The sequence below is a fragment of the Hylobates moloch genome, unplaced genomic scaffold (genome assembly GCF_009828535.3).
Source record: "Hylobates moloch isolate HMO894 unplaced genomic scaffold, HMol_V3 SCAFFOLD_2, whole genome shotgun sequence".
Taxonomy (NCBI): domain Eukaryota; kingdom Metazoa; phylum Chordata; class Mammalia; order Primates; family Hylobatidae; genus Hylobates; species Hylobates moloch.
This window is the reverse complement of record NW_026652277.1, coordinates 49,702,770-49,720,285: the sequence shown is the minus strand read 5'-3', so window position 1 is coordinate 49,720,285 and position 17,516 is coordinate 49,702,770. Positions and strand designations below refer to the sequence as shown.

Genomic DNA, 17,516 nt, shown 5'->3' with positions numbered 1-17,516 from the left:
CCCTGTTTCAAAAAACAAAAAACAACAACAAAAAAGAAATAAACAAGTTGGGTTTCTGTATTGCTATACCCTAAGTATCTATTTATAATATAAAAAAAGGAACTATTTAAAATTTTCTTAATACTCATTTTTGGTTGTTATAATCTAGTATCGTATTAACTCAAGGTCTCTTTTTTCTTTTTTTTTCCAGGCAGGGTCTCTATGTGTCACTCAGGCTGGAGTGCAGTGGTGTGATCATAGCTTACTGCAGCCTAGACCTCCCGGGCTAAAGCCATCAACCTTCCTCAGCCTCCCGTGTAGCTGAGACTACAGGCGTGTGCCACCATGTTCTGCTAATTGTTTGCATTTTTTGTAATGACAGGGTTTCACCACCCTGTTCAGGCTAAGATCTTTATTAAGCTGTGCATTTATATAATTAACAACCAGAAATGTTTATGAAGGCAACAGTACAAAGAATCTTAATTGACTATTTGTTAAATCTGCATTACATTTCTTTTTTCTTTTTTTCTTTTTTTGAGTTTTGCTCTTGTTGCCCAGGCTGGAGTGCAATGGCACGATCTCAATTCACTGCGATCTCCGCCTCCCGGGTTCAAGCGATTCTCCTGCCTCAGCCTCCCAAATAGCTGGGATTACAGACGCCTGCCACCACGCCCGGCTAATTTTTGCATTTTTAGTAGAGACGGGGTTTCACCACGTTGGCCAGGCTGGTCTCGAACTCCTGACCTCGTGATCTGCCTGCCTCGGCCTCTCAAAGTGTTGGGATTACACAGGCGTGAGCCACCATGCCTGACCATTACATTTAATTTCTAATTATTTCAGAGTATTAATCTCTGTCATAAACATAAAATTTCTCAATAAAACAGTGAATTAACCTGGACATCACAGCACCAGCCTAATACTGACCTAGCACGAACTTTTAAAAGGCAAGGTTTCCAACCTATGGGTCTCTTAATGTTTATAAAACGTCTAATCAAATGGTATGACATCTTCAGACTTAAACCTATCAGCCAGCCGGGCACAGTGGCTCACGTCTATAATCCCAGCACTTTGGGAGGCCGAGGCGGGCGGATCACAAGGTCAAGAGATTGAGACCATTCTGGCCAACATGGTGAAACCCCGTCTCTACTAAAAGTACAAAGATTAGCTGGGGGCCGGGCACGGTGGCTCACGCTTGTAATCCCAGCACTTTGGGAGGCCGAGGCGGGTGGATCACGAGGTCAGGAGATCGAGACCAGGTGAAACCCCGTCTCTACTAAAAATACAAAAAAATTAGCCGGGCGTGGTGGCGGGCGCCCGTAGTCCCAGCTACTCGGAGAGGCTGAGGCAGGAGAATGGCACGAACCCGGGAGGCGGAGCTTGCAGTGTGCCGAGATTGCGCCACTGCACTCCAGCCTGGGCGACAGAGCGAGACTCCGTCTCAAAAAAAAAAAAAAATTAGCTGGGCACAGTGGCAGGCGCCTGTAATCCCAGCTACTCGGGAGGCTGAGGCAGAAGAATCACTTGAACCCAGGAGGCAGAGGTTGCAGTGAGCCAAGATCATGCCACTGCACTCCAGCCTGGCGAAACAGCGAGACTCCGTCTCAAAAAAAAAAAAAACATATCTATCAGCCGGATCCTTTTCATGGAGGTAGTATTTTTAACCCTGATCTCAACTCTGAACCCACCATTCTTTAAACAAACACTCGTCAACCTGTATAGCCACACAGTTTTTTAACTTTCAATTCCAAAACTGAGGCATAGTAGATTCATATACTGATTTCAAATGAGCAGCACATAGTTTAAGAATTATGAATAAATGTTAAAGTCTTACCTGGAAAATGTTCACATCCAAGGCTCTCACTGGGCCAGTATGCTTGTCATTCTGGGCAATCACAACTTCCTTGTCTCCAGCTATAATTTTAGAAGGATCATAGAGAATAATATTTCCATTTTCACCACCTGCAATCAGAACTCCAGAGACATCTCCTTTGGAATCCATTTTATAAGGCCCCCAAATCAACTTGTGGTACCTACAGGAGAAAATGAATAAAATAACTCATTCTTAAAGTCAAATAAATGTAGACAAAAAATTGAAATTATACACTTAATTTTTAATGTTTTCATAAACAGTCCAAATATATTACTTCCCCACCATTCCTGGTAATTATGTATGACTTTGGTGTAACGGTATTTCATTTTTTATTTATACTCATATTTGCATATGTGATTTTGTAATCCTTAAAGAGTAAAAACTCTTGTAAGGTAGTGTAACAAAATATACTTGAGTTGTGTGTCAAAAAATATGAGCTTAAGAATGATTTTACCATTTAGAGACTGTGAGACCCTAAGTTACTTAATCTTCTTAAATTGCCTCTGGTTCATTGTAAAATAGAGCTAATCAATCACTTCCCTTGAAAAGTAAAAATACTCTTTATTTGACTATAGAAGGGTCTCATGCTTTGACCTTTGTCTGAAAAAAAAAAAAAGGGGGGTCACTAACAAGTGGTCTGTTAAATAGTAAAGGTGTTAAAGGAGTCATGTGAAATTTTCTAAGAAAAAGAATGTATTCTAACAGTAGAAAAATGACATCAAGATTATATTATAACAAGTACCCCTACTACTGGAGAATAAAATACATGGTCCAGAATGGAGATGAAATATGAAGGCAGAAAGGTATACGATGATACAGATGGTAGTAAGCAGAAAAACTACTAGACAAAAGGTATCTGGGGTTCCCATCCCACTGTGACAGCTCTGAAGAATATGAGTGGTCCCATGAAACTGCATGATTTGAGCTATATTCTGTCAGCTAAAGAGCAATCTCTTTAAACCCTGCTAAGATATTGAGGCAATAAAGCTTATTTTATTACTGAAATGAAGGCATCCTTTCCCTGCATTACAATAGGGCATAAGTACTTGAAAGTATGATCCAAATACCTAGTTACCTAGTGTATTAGAAATCGTGTCAACAAAACTGTGAGATATATTTCTAAATATTGTAACAGAAGAAAATAAAAATAACCTACCATTCAGAGATAATCACTATTAATACTTATGATGACTACTCCTTTTCTAGTCACATCTACCTTTTTGTAAACAGGCACAATAAAGGAGATAGAAAAAAGAACTCTATACAAAATTAGCCAGGCATGGTGGCACATGCCTGTAATCCCAGCTACTCTGGAGGCTGAGGCAGGAGAATTGCTAGAACCCAGGAGGCAGAGGTTGTGGTGAGCTGAGATTGCGCCATTGTACTCCAGCCTGGGCAACAAGAGCGAAACTCCATCTCAAAAAAAAAAAAAAAAAACAACACATACACACACAAAAAAACCCAGAAAAAAATGCTAGAAACTACAGCCTCTCCTTCCCACCTTACATATAACAGCAATAAAAAAGTCAACGGAACATACTGGCCAGGCATGGTTCCTCATGCCTATAATCTCAGCACTTTGGGAGGCTGAGGTGGGTGGATTGCTTGAGGTCAGGAGTTCAAGACCAGCCCGGCCAACATGGCAAAACCCTGTCGCTACTAAAGATACAAAATTAGCTGGGCAAGGTGGTGTGCACCTGTAATCCCAGCTACTTGGTAGGCTGAGGCACAAGAATTGCTTGAGCCCGGAAGGTGGAGGTTGCAGTGAGCCGAGATCGTGCCACTGCACTCCGGCCTGAGCTACAAAGTGAGATTCTGTCTCAAAAAAAAAAAGAAAAAAAAAGTCAATAGAACATATAAACACTACTTTTACTTCCATAAAAATTCACTCACATACTTTTTCACAAAATATTTCATGTTCTTGATGGTATTCCTTGTAGTTTCTAATAATGGCATAATTATAGACAAATTAGGAATCAAGAACAATATATAATTAATAATCATAGGAATTTAAAGCTGAACCCCATACCTGTGAGAAGAGGAGAATGTGGCACAAGATTTCATATCCAAGGATGGATCAGAAAGGTCTAATTCAAATATCTCAAGGGAAGCATTGGTACTAAATGTTGCATCCAATTGCTGAGCAGATGTTCCTATAGAAAATATATTTATGGTAACTATACACACAAAAATAAAAGACTCAGAGAAACCATACAAAACAGAAGTTAAAAGCATGTTTTCCATTCTCTTGCTCATGAATGCTGCACATATGCCATTGAGCAGATGCTTAAATTACTATAGCAATGAGATTCTGGCACAGGGCTAGGAGAGGATGTTTGTAAGAGTGGGTAGTGTAAATAATTTTTTAAGCCTGTATATATTTAAAACTCTCTGTAAAAATGGTCCTGTGATCCAGGCTGGGCGCGGTGGCTCACGCCTGTAATCCCAGCACTTTGGGAGGCCGAGGTGGGCGGATCATGAGGTCAGGAGATCAAGACCATCCTGGCTAACACGGTGAAACCCCATCTCTACTAAAAATACAGAAAATTAGCCAGGTGTGGTGGCGGATGCCTGTAGTCCCAGCTACTCGGGAGGCTGAGGCAGCAGAATGGCATGAACCAGGGAGGCAGAGCTTGCAGTGAGCAGAGATCACGCCACTGCATTCCAGCCTGGGCGAAAAAGCAAGACTCCGTCTCAAAAAAAAAAAAAAAAAAAAGTCCCGTGATTTACTATATCTGCTTATAGATATATGATATAACTATTTCTTTTTATATAAAAATGCTAACATCAAAATTGCTCTTCATTCAAACTGATATTAACTGGTTTTTTTTACATGCCATCTATTGTGCTTAATACTGGAGAAATAAAGATAAAATACAATTCTTGTGAAGGAAAATATTTTAGATGTAACACATCATGATCAAAATGTTATGGGAACACAGAAGAACACTAAACTTGGCTGATAGAATGTCGGTAACGTGCCAGGGAGAGAGAGGCTTTCCAGAGAAGATAAAGCTTAAACTGAATAAGCTAGACGCAGAAGAGAAGAAATTAGGTAACTCATACTATCTTCTCTCCTTTGAACTTACCTGTTGCTAGGTAAATGGGGTGATTCTGGGCAGGGCTCCATGCCTGCATGGCTGTACGGTCTACTTCCTTTAACTTCATCCTGCTAAAGGGAATATTTTACAAAGAAATAGACTAGAATGACTTGAATGTCTAACATAGAACACAGATATTTTACATAGAAACATACTGAACAAACCACTACAACATTAGTAACGCCCAACTGCAAATAAATCAAATCAGTTTAGGTGTCATTTGTTGGATATATTCATTAGAAAGAAGACAAACTTGAGGCCAGGCACAGTGGCTCATGCCTGTAATCCCAGCACTTTGGGAGGCCGAGGCGGGCAGATCACAAGGTCAGGAGATTGAGACCATCCTGGCTAACAGGTGAAACCCTGTCTCTACTAAAAATACAAAAAATTAGCCGGGCGTGGTGGCAGGCGCCTGTAGTCCCAGCTACTCGGGAGGCTGAGGCAGGAGAATAGCATGACCCGGAAGACAGAGCTTGCAGTGAGCCGAGATGCACCACTGCATGCCAACCTGGGCGAAAGAGCGAGACTCCATCTCAAAAAAAAAAAAAAAAAAAAAGACAAACTTGATAAACTATTTTGAGACAAATACTGGGCTATTCTGCTTACAGATTACAGTTCTTCAGTTGAATCAGTCTAGAAAAACAGCCCACAAAATTAATAAGGTAGTACCTAAAGAATTAACTTTGCTACACATGTGTTTATCCAACAAGGATGGATAACAAAACATTACGGGTAAGAGCAGCCAAAAAATAAATAAGGTGCAACTTCCTGGAGTAGGATTACTCCATGATAAGAGCAGTTTAAAAAATTAATTCAAAATTAAAACATATTAGAGAGAATATAATAAGCCCACAGATTTTAAAGATAAAGTAGAAATTATTAGAAAACTGGTCACTCCAAGGTATAATCCCATATACCACTTGTTTACATATTTTCTGTCATTAAAATTACTTTGATGGGGTCAGGTGTGGTGGCTCATGCTTGCAATCCCAGCACTTTGGGAGGACGAGGCAGTTGGATCACTTGAGGCCAGGAGTTCAAGACCAGCCTGGCTAACATGGCAAAACCCTGTCTCTATTTAAAAAACAAGAAAATTAGCCAGGTGTGGTGGTGCACGCCTGTAATCCCAGCTATTTGGGATGCCGAAGCAGAAGAATCACTTGAACCCAGATGGTGAAGGTTACATTGAGCTGAGATCATGCCACTGCACTCCAGCCTGGGTGACAGAGCGAGACTCGGTCTCAAAAAAAAGTTACTTTGATGGAAAAATTAGAACGGTATAGTATTATGTACTTTTTAAAGATCTTTGTTATTTTTACCTAAATATATTGAAATGGCATAGTACTCCACTGCAAGATGTACCATAATTACCTAGTCTAATACCAACAAACACCTAAGCTGTTTTTAGCTATTTTTACAAAAAATGCTGCAATAAATGATCATCTGCACATTATTTCATTAAAAAGGGAGAGCTATAAATTTCCAGAAGTAAAATTGCTAAGTTAAAAGGTTAATACAATTTTAATTTTGATGAACATTACCAAGTTGTCCTCTATGGCAATTGTGCCTTTTCATACCACCAACAGTAATATACAATTACTTGTTGCCCTACAGCCTTACCAGAGCATACTGCCACACTTTTAGATTATACCAACATTAAAAAACAAAAGGCCAGGTGCAGTGGCTCAGGCCTGTAATCCCAGCACTTTAGGAAGCCGAAGTAGGCGGATTGCTTGAGCCCAGGAGTTCAAGACCTGCTTGGACAACATGGTGAAATCCCATCTCTACAAAAAATACAAAAATTAGCTGGGCATGGTGGTGCACGCCTGTAGTCCCAGCTACTCGGGAGGTTGAGGAGGAAAGATTGTTTGAGCCCGGGAAGTTGAGGCTGCAGTGAGCCGTGACTGCGCCACTGCAATCCAGCCTGGGCGACAGAGTGAGACCATGACTCAAAAAAAAAAAAAAAAGAAAAAGAAAAATGTTAGCTCTGTATAGTAATACTATAAATGATATATAACATCTTTTTTTTGTATGACTATGGGTAAACATATTTCCTTTTCTGTCATCTCTTCTGTCTAGTCATGTATCATTTGACCATTTTTCTTTCCTTTTCTTTTCTTTTTTTTTGGAGATGGAGTTTCGTTCTGTCACCTAGGCTGGAGCACAGTGGCGCGATCTTGGCTCACTGCAACCTCTGCCTCCCGGGTTCAAGCGATTCTGGTGTCTCAGCCTCCCAAGTAGCTGGGATTACAGGCACACACTACCACATTAGGCTAATTTTTTTGTATTTTTAGTAGAGATGGGGTTTCACCATGTTGGCCAGGCTGGTCTTGAACTCCTGACCTGAGGTGATCCACCTTCCTCAGCCTCCCAAAGTGCTGGGATTACAGGGGTGAGCCACTGCACCTGGCCATCATTCGACAATTTTTCTATTAAGCTGATAGACTATCTTTTGACTTTGCTTTTTTTAAAAAAAAAAAAATTTCTTTTCACCTTTCATAGGATTTTGATTAAAAAAAAAACAACTATATGCTTTATCTTTTAGAGTTTTACATTCCTAGAAAAGCTGAGCCACAAAGTACAAAAAATTGCTACACATTTCCCAACCACATAACCTTTCTCACCACCAACATCGCACATCATAAAGGTCTATTTGTTTCAATCCATAAACTAACATGAACACATCATTATCACTGAAACTCCACAATTTATATGAGGGCTCACTCTAGGTGCTGTACATTCTATGGGTTTTGACAAATGTATAACAACATGTATCCGTCATTATAGTATCACACAGAGTAGTTCCCTTATCCTAAAATCCCCTATGCCTATAATTCCTCCTTTCCTATCAATAGAGCCTATATAGTGAAATTTTGTGAATTGTTCTTGGGACCTAGAAAGAAGGGGGGCTCTCTGTTTTCAGGGCCTAGAGCTCAATATATATTAATTAAGTCCTCTTTATTGATTTGTTTAGATCTCCTATATCCTTACTTTTTTGTCCACCTGATCTGCCTTGGACCGAAACAGTGAATTAAGTCTCTTACTGCTAATATATATTTATGTCAATTTCTCATGGTATCTCCTGAAACTTTTGCTTTATGAAAATTACTTTGTTATTTAATACAGTTATTTGGTGCATATCCATAATGTTCAAATTCACTGTCAAATATACACTTTAGCTTTATGAATATCCTTCTTTGTCTCAAATAATGACTTTTGGTCTGAATTCAACCTTTTGTTTGCCTTTACATGTATACTTTTGCCCTTCAGAACTACTTTGTCATAATTACAAACAAACAAAAAACCAACAGATTTTATTGGTGATCCAATTTGAAAATCTTTTCAGTAGGTTAGCTAAGGACATTTAAAATGTATTGACATGATAGACATGGTTGGTCTTAGTTTCACCATATTTTACTTTGGTTTAATATCTTTGAGTAATAATTTTTAAAAAGTCTTTGTTTTCTTTTTTGTGCAATTATCATTTTTCTGATAATTAGGATGATGTATATTTTCATTATAATATGTTTCTGATTCTATCTTTTTAACTGTAATTTTAAATATCTTACTTAATACCATTAATCCTGTATTTCTTTACACAGAAACTATTAACTCCTTACTATGAGCACTTATGAAATTAGCTTGTATAATCTTACTGTCCCTCCACACAACATGGTTATAGCCAATAGTATTATCTTTCTCAGTGTTTAACTTTGAACTGCTTATACTTCTACTAACTGATTTGTCAGCTTTAAATGATGTCCTTTGAGTCACAGCCATTAGAGATGTGGCAATTCACAAACTTATTCTACCTCCAATTTCTTTCCTCTTCTCTTTTTATTAGTTGTATAACCAATCCCTACATTATTGGACATTTAACATTTACATTTTATTCTTTCTTCCTCATTCTCACTTTTGTTCCAGTCTCAGTCCTGCAGTTAAAATGCATACTCAATACTCTCCAAGAGTACTTTTGCCAGTTTCCTTACTCAGCTCCAGAGTTTATCCTCTAACATTTTCCTTAAGATTGCCTTAAACATACGCTCCGAGTCTTGTACCTGCAAATTGTTCATATTTGAAGATTTTATAAAGGAAAAAATTAAGACACAGAAAGACAATCTGTACATGCTACCAAGGGGGCAAGGGGCAGAGCCAAGATCGGAACTCACAAGTTTAGCTCCAGAGTCCAAGTCCTTTTTACTTCCAACAAGTTCAGGTATTCAATTTTGATATCATAGAGGAAATATTAACATTTAGAAGAAACAATAACAAAGCAACCAGCATGCATGATGAAACTGAAGAAATGCATTTTAGAAATTGTGTTAGGTTAGGGCAAAGTGAAATTAGGAGGCAGGATGTATTACATGGTTAAAAGCATGGTCTCTGGAGTTAATCCTCAATTTGACTACTGGCTCTGTTACTTATTAGCTATGATACTTTGGACACAATATTTAACCTCCCTGAGCCCCAATTTCTACATTCGTAAAATAGGGACAAGAGTGACAAACTTATGGGATGTTGTGAGGTTCCAATGAAATCACACGTTTTATAACTGGGAGCCAAACAAAGTGCTTAGCACATGGGTTAGTGCTTTTGATAGGTTTGCTATTTTTAAAGATTACCACTATCATGAGATTAAACAAGAAAACTTCAGGGTTATTTGGGGGAAAAAGTCCAACTTCCTAAGATATAAAGAAGGCATTTATTTTCTTATATGAATTTCCTCTTCTTCCTCTTTGCCAACTGTCTCACCTAATCTTTAATAATAAATTCAAGTTCCAGCTCCTCCATGAAAACTGCCCTGATGATTCAATCCACATTGATCTAAATACTCCCCCACCACAAGTTTGTATTTGTCAGTACTATGATTTAATCATTTTATAATAACATGTCATTATATTTTAATAAACATTTTGTAATATTCTGCTAGCACATATTGTTTACATATTTTCCAATTACCTTTTTTAACCATTTGCCTTATGTGCTATCTTATCTCACCAACTAGACAAATAATGTCTTTTTTCAAAACCTTTACCCCTTTTTAGATTCAAAATTGCTTAGCACAGAAAGAGATATACGTAAAGTTTTGATTTATTTTAAATGTTTATATTTAGGGGAAAACAAGTAGACTAATGAGCTAGAATGACCAGTTTCAGATAAAACATTTACTTTTAAATTCTTAACTCTTTAAAGAATCATTTACTTTTTAAAAAAGGAGAAAGTATTGTTAAGGGGGAAAAGGTTATAAGATGCCTTCAGAATAATTTCTAAAAGTGAAATCAAAATAGCTATATTATAAAAAAAATGGAATACAATTATAGTATTTCCCAGAGCGAAAGTACTAGGACTACCTAATTCATTAATGCTTGGTTAATGTGTAACATTGATTGAAAAAGAAAAAGACACATTTATAAGAACATAAAATGGTTAAATGTGAATTCAAAGCATTTACTGAAGTTTATTTCTTAGCCTTAGTATTCAATATTCCACTAGAAGCAGTTCTGCTTATTAACCTGTACTGAATATAAGGCTTCAATACCATCTGTTTTAAAAAAAAAATCACTATACTACAATAATGGCCTAGAACTATATTATATGCTCTGAATCTAATTAAATAAGAGTACCGGCCGGGCGCGGTGGCTCACGCTTGTAATCCCAGCACTTTGGGAAGCCGAGGCGGGCGGATCACGAGGTCAGGAGATCGAGACCACGGTGAAACCCCGTCTCTACTAAAAATACAAAAAAAAATTAGCCGGGCGTGGTGGCGGGCGCCTGTAGTCCCAGCTACTCGGAGAGGCTGAGGCAGGTGAATGGCGTGAACCTGGGAGGCGGAGCTTGCAGTGAGCCGACATTGCGCCACTGCACTCCAGCTTGGGCGACAGAGCGAGACTCCGTCTCAAAAAAAAAAAAAAAAAGTACCATAATCAATCTAATTACTGCAATCATTCTCTCACAATTACTAAAAATGCCATATAGTTTCATCTGGATATGTGTATTTCCTTCTCTTAGAAATAATCATTCAGTTGTAAATGATTTTCTTAAAACTATGTTTTGGTTTTTTTTTTTTTTTGAGATGGAGTCTTGCTCTGTCACCAAAGCTGGAGTGCAATGTCGTGATCTCGGCTCACTGCAACCTCTGCCTCCCGGGTTTAAGTGATTCTCCTGCCTCAGCCTTTTGAGTAGCTGGGATTACAGGTACACGCCACCACGCCAGGCTAATTTATGTGTTTTTTAGTAGAGACAGAGTTTCACCATGTTGGTCAGGCTGGTCTCGAACTCCTGACCTCGTGATATGCCCACGTCGGGCTCCCAAACTGCTGAGATTATAGGCGTGAGCCACTGCGCCCGGCCGAAAAGGTGTGTTTTTTTTTTTGAGACGGAGTCTTGCTCTGTCTCCCAGGCTGGAGTGCAGTGGTGCGGTCTCGGCTCACTGCAAGCTCCACCACCCGGGTTCACGCCATTCTCCTGCCTCAGCCTCCCAAGTAGCTGGGACTACAGGCGCCTGCCACCACGCCTGGCTAATTTTTTGTATTTTTAGTAGAGACAGGATTTCACTGTGTTAGCTAGGATGGTCTCGATCTCCTGACCTCATGATCTGCCCGCCTCGGCCTCCCAAAGTGCTGGGATTACAGGCGTGAGCCACCGCGCCCGGCCCAAAAAGGTTCTTTTAAAAATGTATTTTAATTTTTTTTTTTTTTTTAAATAGAGACAGGTTCTCACTACGTTGGCCAGGTTGGTCTTGAACTCTTGGCCTCAAGCAATTATCCTGCCTTAGCCTCCCAAAGTGCTAGGATTACAGGCATGAGCCACCGCGCCCAAAAATAGGAAAAAGCTTTAGATTAAACCATACATACTTCCCAAGCAAGACTTGCTTTAAAAGCCGTGTGCAATGTTTTTTCAATATTAAACGTGATTAGAATTCATACTATGAATACTTGTTTCACTCAATACTATTTTACACAGAACATAATCACTATGAAAATATAAAAAGAAGGCTGAGGGCGGTGGCTCACACCTGTAATCCCAAGCACTTTAGGAGGCCGAGGCGGGAGGATCACCTGAGGTCAGGGGTTCGAGACCAGCCTGCTCAACATGGCAAAACCCCGTCTCTACTAAAAATACAAAAAATTAGCCAGGTGTGGTGGCCGGCGCCTGTAATCCCAGCTACTCTGGAGGCTGAGGCAGGAGAACTCCTTGAACCCGGGAGGCGGAGGCTGCAGTGCCCCGAGATGGCGCCACTGCACTCCAGCCCGGGCGACAAGAGCGAAACTCCCATCACACACACACACACACACACACACACACACACACACACACACTAAAAGAAAATTGTGTGGGCTTGTTCATATACGCCATCTCCAAGACAGTATCTATAGCACAGCAAGTAAGAGCATGGGGTCTAGGGCAGACACCCTCAGTTTAAATTCCAGCTTCACCATGTCCACCTCTAACTTTAATCATGTCGCTTTATCTATGTATGTCCTGGCTCCTCTCTCATTAAGATAAGGAGAACAGTATCTATACTACAGGGTTGTTGTGAGAAATAAGTGGTATTACTCAGAGTGGTTAGAACAGTGCCTGGCATATATAAACAATGCTCATAAATGACAGTTATTACAAACATCACTACTTAAAACGTCTACCACCATAAACCTTCAAAAATACATCTATTAGGCCGGGCGCGGTGGCTCACGCCTGTAATCCCAGCACTTTGGGAGGCCGAGACGGGCGGATCACGAGGTCAGGAGATCGAGACCACAGTGAAACCCCGTCTCCACTAAAAATGCAAAAAATTAGCTGGGCGCGGTGGCGGGCGCCTGTAGTCCCAGCTACTTGGGAGGCTGAGGCAGGAGAATGGCGTGAACCCGGGAGGCGGAGCTTGCAGTGAGCTGAGATCGTACCCCCGTACCTCCTAAAAAATACAAAAATTAGCCGGGCGTGGTGGTGTATACCTGTAATTCCAGCTACTCAGGAGGCTGAGGCAGAAGAATCGCTTGAACCCGGGAGGCAGAGGTTGCAGTAAGCCTGGGAGACAGAGCGAGACTCCGTCTCAAAAAAAAAAAATATATATATATATATACACATATATATACGTATATACACGTATATACGTGTATATACGTATGTATATATATGTATATACGTGTGTATATATATGTATATATGTGTGTATATATATATATGGCCAGGCGCAGTGGCTCACACCTGTAATCCCAGCACTTTGGAAGGCCGAGGCGGGCGGATCACGAGGTCAAGAGATCCAGATCATCCTGGCCAACATGGTGAAACCCTGTCTCTACTAAAAATACAAAAATTAGCTGGGCGTGATGGGGCGAGCCAGTAGTCCCCGCTACTAGGGAGACTGAGGGAGGAGAATCGCTTGAGCCCAGGAGGCGGAGCTTGCAGTGAGCCAAGATCGCGCCAATGTACTCCAGCCTGAGTGACAGAGCGAGACCGTCTCAGAAAAAAAAAAAAAAAAAAATTCTTGAGGAAAATTTATATTCCAGACTATAACTCTTTATTTTTTATGCAACTTTCTCTCAATAATTGCATTCAATTAGGTGGAAACTTTTCTTTCTGCTCATTTTCAAAACGTAAATTTTATGAAGCAATACTAAAACCCACCAGCACTAACTATTCTTTGAAAAATACCAACCTTACAATGCTATATACAGAGCTGACCCATACCTCAGAAAGCAAATAAAAAGTTAAAGAGGTAACAGAATTGGAACTTGGATTCCCAAATCAGGTATACAATCCCTAGTTGGCATTGCTTTCAGCTAAAATCCATTTTCTGCGGGCAAAATATCTCAATATGGATAGAAACAATTGTTTAGAGGATTTATTTAGTATTTTCAATGTTCTAGGTTCATTTCACTCAACCCAAACCAAATCAAAGGAGAAAGTAACTGTGCACTGGTTACTGAACTAATTGGTGTCATACTAATCTTCAGTATAATAAAACTTTTTGAGCTGAAATTAACCTAATGACATTTCTAAAAACAATGTAATCAATGTAAATCAATCTAGTAATATCCCCTTACAGGAGTTTTTAACTTGTAAACTTCATAATATTATGGATATAGAAAATCCTACATGTCACTTGAAAGCAGGAGCTTGAGTCCAGCCTGCGGAACGTAGTGAGACCCCCATCTCTATAAAAAATAAGATTAGTTGGGCGTGCGCCACGTGCATATTCCTAGCTACTTCTGAGGCTGAGGCGGGAGGATCTCTTGAGCCCAAGAGTTCAAGGTTATAGTGAGCTATGACTGCACCACTGCACTCCAATCTGGGCAACAAAGAGGGACCCTGTCTCAAAAAAAAAAAAAAAAGTAAAAGAAAAAAAAAAGAAAATCCTACATGTGTGTTTATGTGCATTCTTCCAATGCTTTCATTAGATTTCCGTAAGACAGTGAAATCCCCCCAAAATTTTGAATCATTGCTCTTCACAGTTTACAAATTTATTTCTATTCCCATGTTATTAGTTTCAATAAAGAATTTGCTTATATAAAATTAAGCAATATTATTCTAAATCCACCTCAAATTTCAAATTTCACATATAACCGCGGACGTATTTAAGATAGAATCACTACAAAACTACAAAAACACTACGAGTTATCCAAAAGTTCTTAGAGTCTACAAACCTCTCCCTGAGCTGTAATTAAGGGATAGTGAGAAACAAGGAGCACAGAAGAACCACTAAAAAAGGAGAGTAGGCTGGGCGTGGTGGCTTATGCCTGTAACCCCAGTACTTTGAGAGGCCAACTCGGGCGGATTACTTGAGGTCAGGAGAGCGAGACCAGCCTGACCAACAGGGTGAAACCCTGTCTCTACTAAAAATACAAAAATTAGACAGGCGTGGTGGCGGGCGCCTTAATCCCAGCTACTCTGGAGGCTGAGGCAGGAGAATCACTTGAACCCGGGAGACGGAGGTTGCAGTAAGCTGAGATCGCGCCACTGCACTCCAGCCTTGGTGATAGAGCGAGACTCCGTCTCAAAAAAAAAAAAAAAAGGAAGAGTAAGCTTTTGCCAACTCTTGAATAAACCGAGGTACAGAAACCGCAGGACGCTGTAACAAAAACACACCCTTATCGATTAAATACAGTTATAACTGCCCACAAAGACAACCAAATTTCAGTTTTCTATAGTTAGAAAAAATAAGTTAGGAGAAAGGATTTGTCACAGACTATCAAACCACTGCAACGTCAAATAGCCCTACGTAAAATTAATTCCTTAAGCGCAAGAAAAAATTTATAATGCCCACAAGTCCAGGCAATATTTTGGTTTATTTACAACAGGCCCGTAATTTAACAACTTATTAGCAAAAACATATAACACTTAATGAGACTGCCCTCAAAGTACAGGCTGCGCCTGGCTACCACCGTCCTTAAAATAATCCTAGTTAAATGACAGTAGACGTCAGTTCAAACCTATGAACCTTTAAATCTGGCAACAGTTCAAGTACAAACAAAAAAATTCTAACCAAACTAAAGTCAAACAAAGTAATCCTGAGATTTTTTTCCTTTCCTCACCCTCGGGGACCGCACCTCTTTGTGCACAAGGGTCTGAAAGTCTCCTAATCTCAAACTCCAGTTACCAGCCCGGCTACGACTCCCCGGCAAGACACTGTCGCCAGCCTCGGGTGGCTTTTGCTCAGCAGTGGAGACGTCGGCGGATGCGGACGGGCACGATCACTGGAGTCCAGACGCCAGGCGTTGTTCCGCCGGGCCCGAAACCAAGACTAGGGGCGCGCCGTCACCAGAGACCGGGCCTCAGGCCGGCGCGGGGCAGCGGAGACCCAGGCTGCAGTCCCAGTTTTGGCCTGGACTCTACCTCAAAGCTTAAGGACTGGCGAAGAGAACAAAAAGCAACGGGCGGACGCACCTGGCGAGGACCTTCGGCAGCCGGATCCTGCGTTAGTGCAGCGCTCGTCGGACTCTCCCAGCATTCGCCGCCGCCCCTCCTCCCGGGCCAGGGCCACCTCCACGTTCCGTTCCAACGTGGCAGCCGCAGCCGCAGCCACGCCCTGCCGCCCAACACTTCCGGGAGCGACATCTTTCCCCGCCCACCCCGACGCACGGCCCGCCACAGCACTTCCGGGACCGGCGGTAGCCTGGGCGGGCAGGGTACGGCTCCGCGGGTTGGTGGTGCTCTGCGGTCATCGCGCCCCCGCGAGTGTAGAAGCCCTTTTCTGAGGGGCGGCGCGCAGAATGTGGATGCAGTAGCCAGGACTAGTGGGTAAAGGACTAGTGCAGAGGGTGTCTCCGTCTGGCCGAATAACCGCCGTGGCCCGCAGGAACGCCACGTAGCACTAGTCTGTGAGGCGTCGGCAGCCCCTGGCGACACTGCCCGCGCCAAACCACGTGGAAAATCGGGCTGCAAAAGCTTTATTGTAATTTGTGACTGAGTTCTTAAAATTACCCACTTGATTCCACATTCTGGCGTTTTGAGAACTTATACAAAACGAAACAATCTGGGCATTCCCAAAGGCTACTGTGGACAAAGAGGCATAGATGGGGTGTTATACTAATTCCAATTAGTACCGTTTCGTACCTGTTACTATCCCATGGTATTGAGACCCGGTAGCACTCACCTTCCGCCACTGTTACGTTATTAGTTTCTCCACAACCTCAAATCTAATTAGATGCGTTGCTTAGGTGTACTTTTAGTTTAGGGAGGAATTATTTTACAGCAAGGTAAAGCCAAAGGAAAATCACTTGCTAAATTACCAGAAATTGGATTCAACCGAGATCTCCTAACTTCTAGACAAGTTCTTTTCTCATTACATCTAGCATTCAAAGCCAACTCTTGCACTTTGGGTAGCTAAAGCAGAAGGATCCTGCCTCTTGAACAGCAGCAGTGTTAACATTCCCACAGTCAGCTACATCTTCTGTAACATGACATCTGAAGCTTGCAGCTTCATAAGATAGCTTAACATCAATTCACGCCAACTTCTGAAATAATGAACCCAGCTTTTACTGGTAGTAATACATTCTCTTTCAGTCTTCTAATTACCATTTTCTTTCAACGCAGTAACTAAGGTTATCACTTTGGCCTGAAAGCTAGTCAAACTGGGATTTGTTTTTGATTAGTCTTCAATCCAAACAAGTAAATGCTCCATTTCAACAGCAGGCAGCTTTCTGTTCCTAGTGCAATTAAAACTGAAAGACGTTGAAGCAACTTTACCTTTTTACATTTATCAGACTTTCTTTTTTTTTTTTTTTTTTGAGACGGAATCTCGCTGTGTCGCCCAGGCTGGAGTGCAGTGGCGCGACCTCGGCTCACTGCAAGCTCCGCCTCCCGGGTTCACGCCATTCTCCTGCCTCAGCCTCCCGAGTAGCTGGGACTACAGGCGCCTGCCACCGCGCCCGGCTAATTTTTTGCATTTTTAGTAGAGACGGGGTTTCACCGTGTTAGCCAGGATGGTCTCGATCTCCTGACCTCGTGATCCGTCCCTCTCGGCCTCCCAAAGTGCTGGAATTACAGGCGTGAGCCACCTCGACCGGCCTATCAGACTTTTTCAATAGGCTTGTATTACAGCTTCATGCAGGTCTGGGTCTCAACCT

General features: G+C 41.2%; 1 protein-coding gene across 39 annotated transcripts in view; it reads right to left on the bottom strand.

Annotated features, from left to right (window-relative positions):
* SEC31A (SEC31 homolog A, COPII coat complex component) overlaps window positions 1–15,977 on the bottom strand; it is a 76,540-nt gene extending 60,563 nt beyond the window's left edge. For 12 of the 39 annotated variants that reach the window (XM_032148896.2, XM_032148927.2, XM_032148938.2 and 9 more), the window contains exons 1-4: window positions 15,835–15,977; window positions 4,939–5,021; window positions 3,879–4,002; window positions 1,811–2,009 (exon numbers count right to left, since the gene is read on the bottom strand). In XM_032148896.2, the coding sequence (XP_032004787.1) occupies window positions 1,811–2,009; window positions 3,879–4,002; window positions 4,939–5,017 (402 nt within the window). In that variant the 5' untranslated portion in view covers window positions 5,018–5,021; window positions 15,835–15,977. Of the gene's footprint in view, window positions 1–1,810; window positions 2,010–3,878; window positions 4,003–4,938; window positions 5,022–15,482; window positions 15,813–15,834 lie in introns of those variants that run through there. The other 27 variants (XM_032148905.2, XM_058433285.1, XM_032148946.2 and 24 more) reach the window with 7 other exon arrangements.
* Between the last annotated feature and the right edge of the window lie 1,539 nt (window positions 15,978–17,516).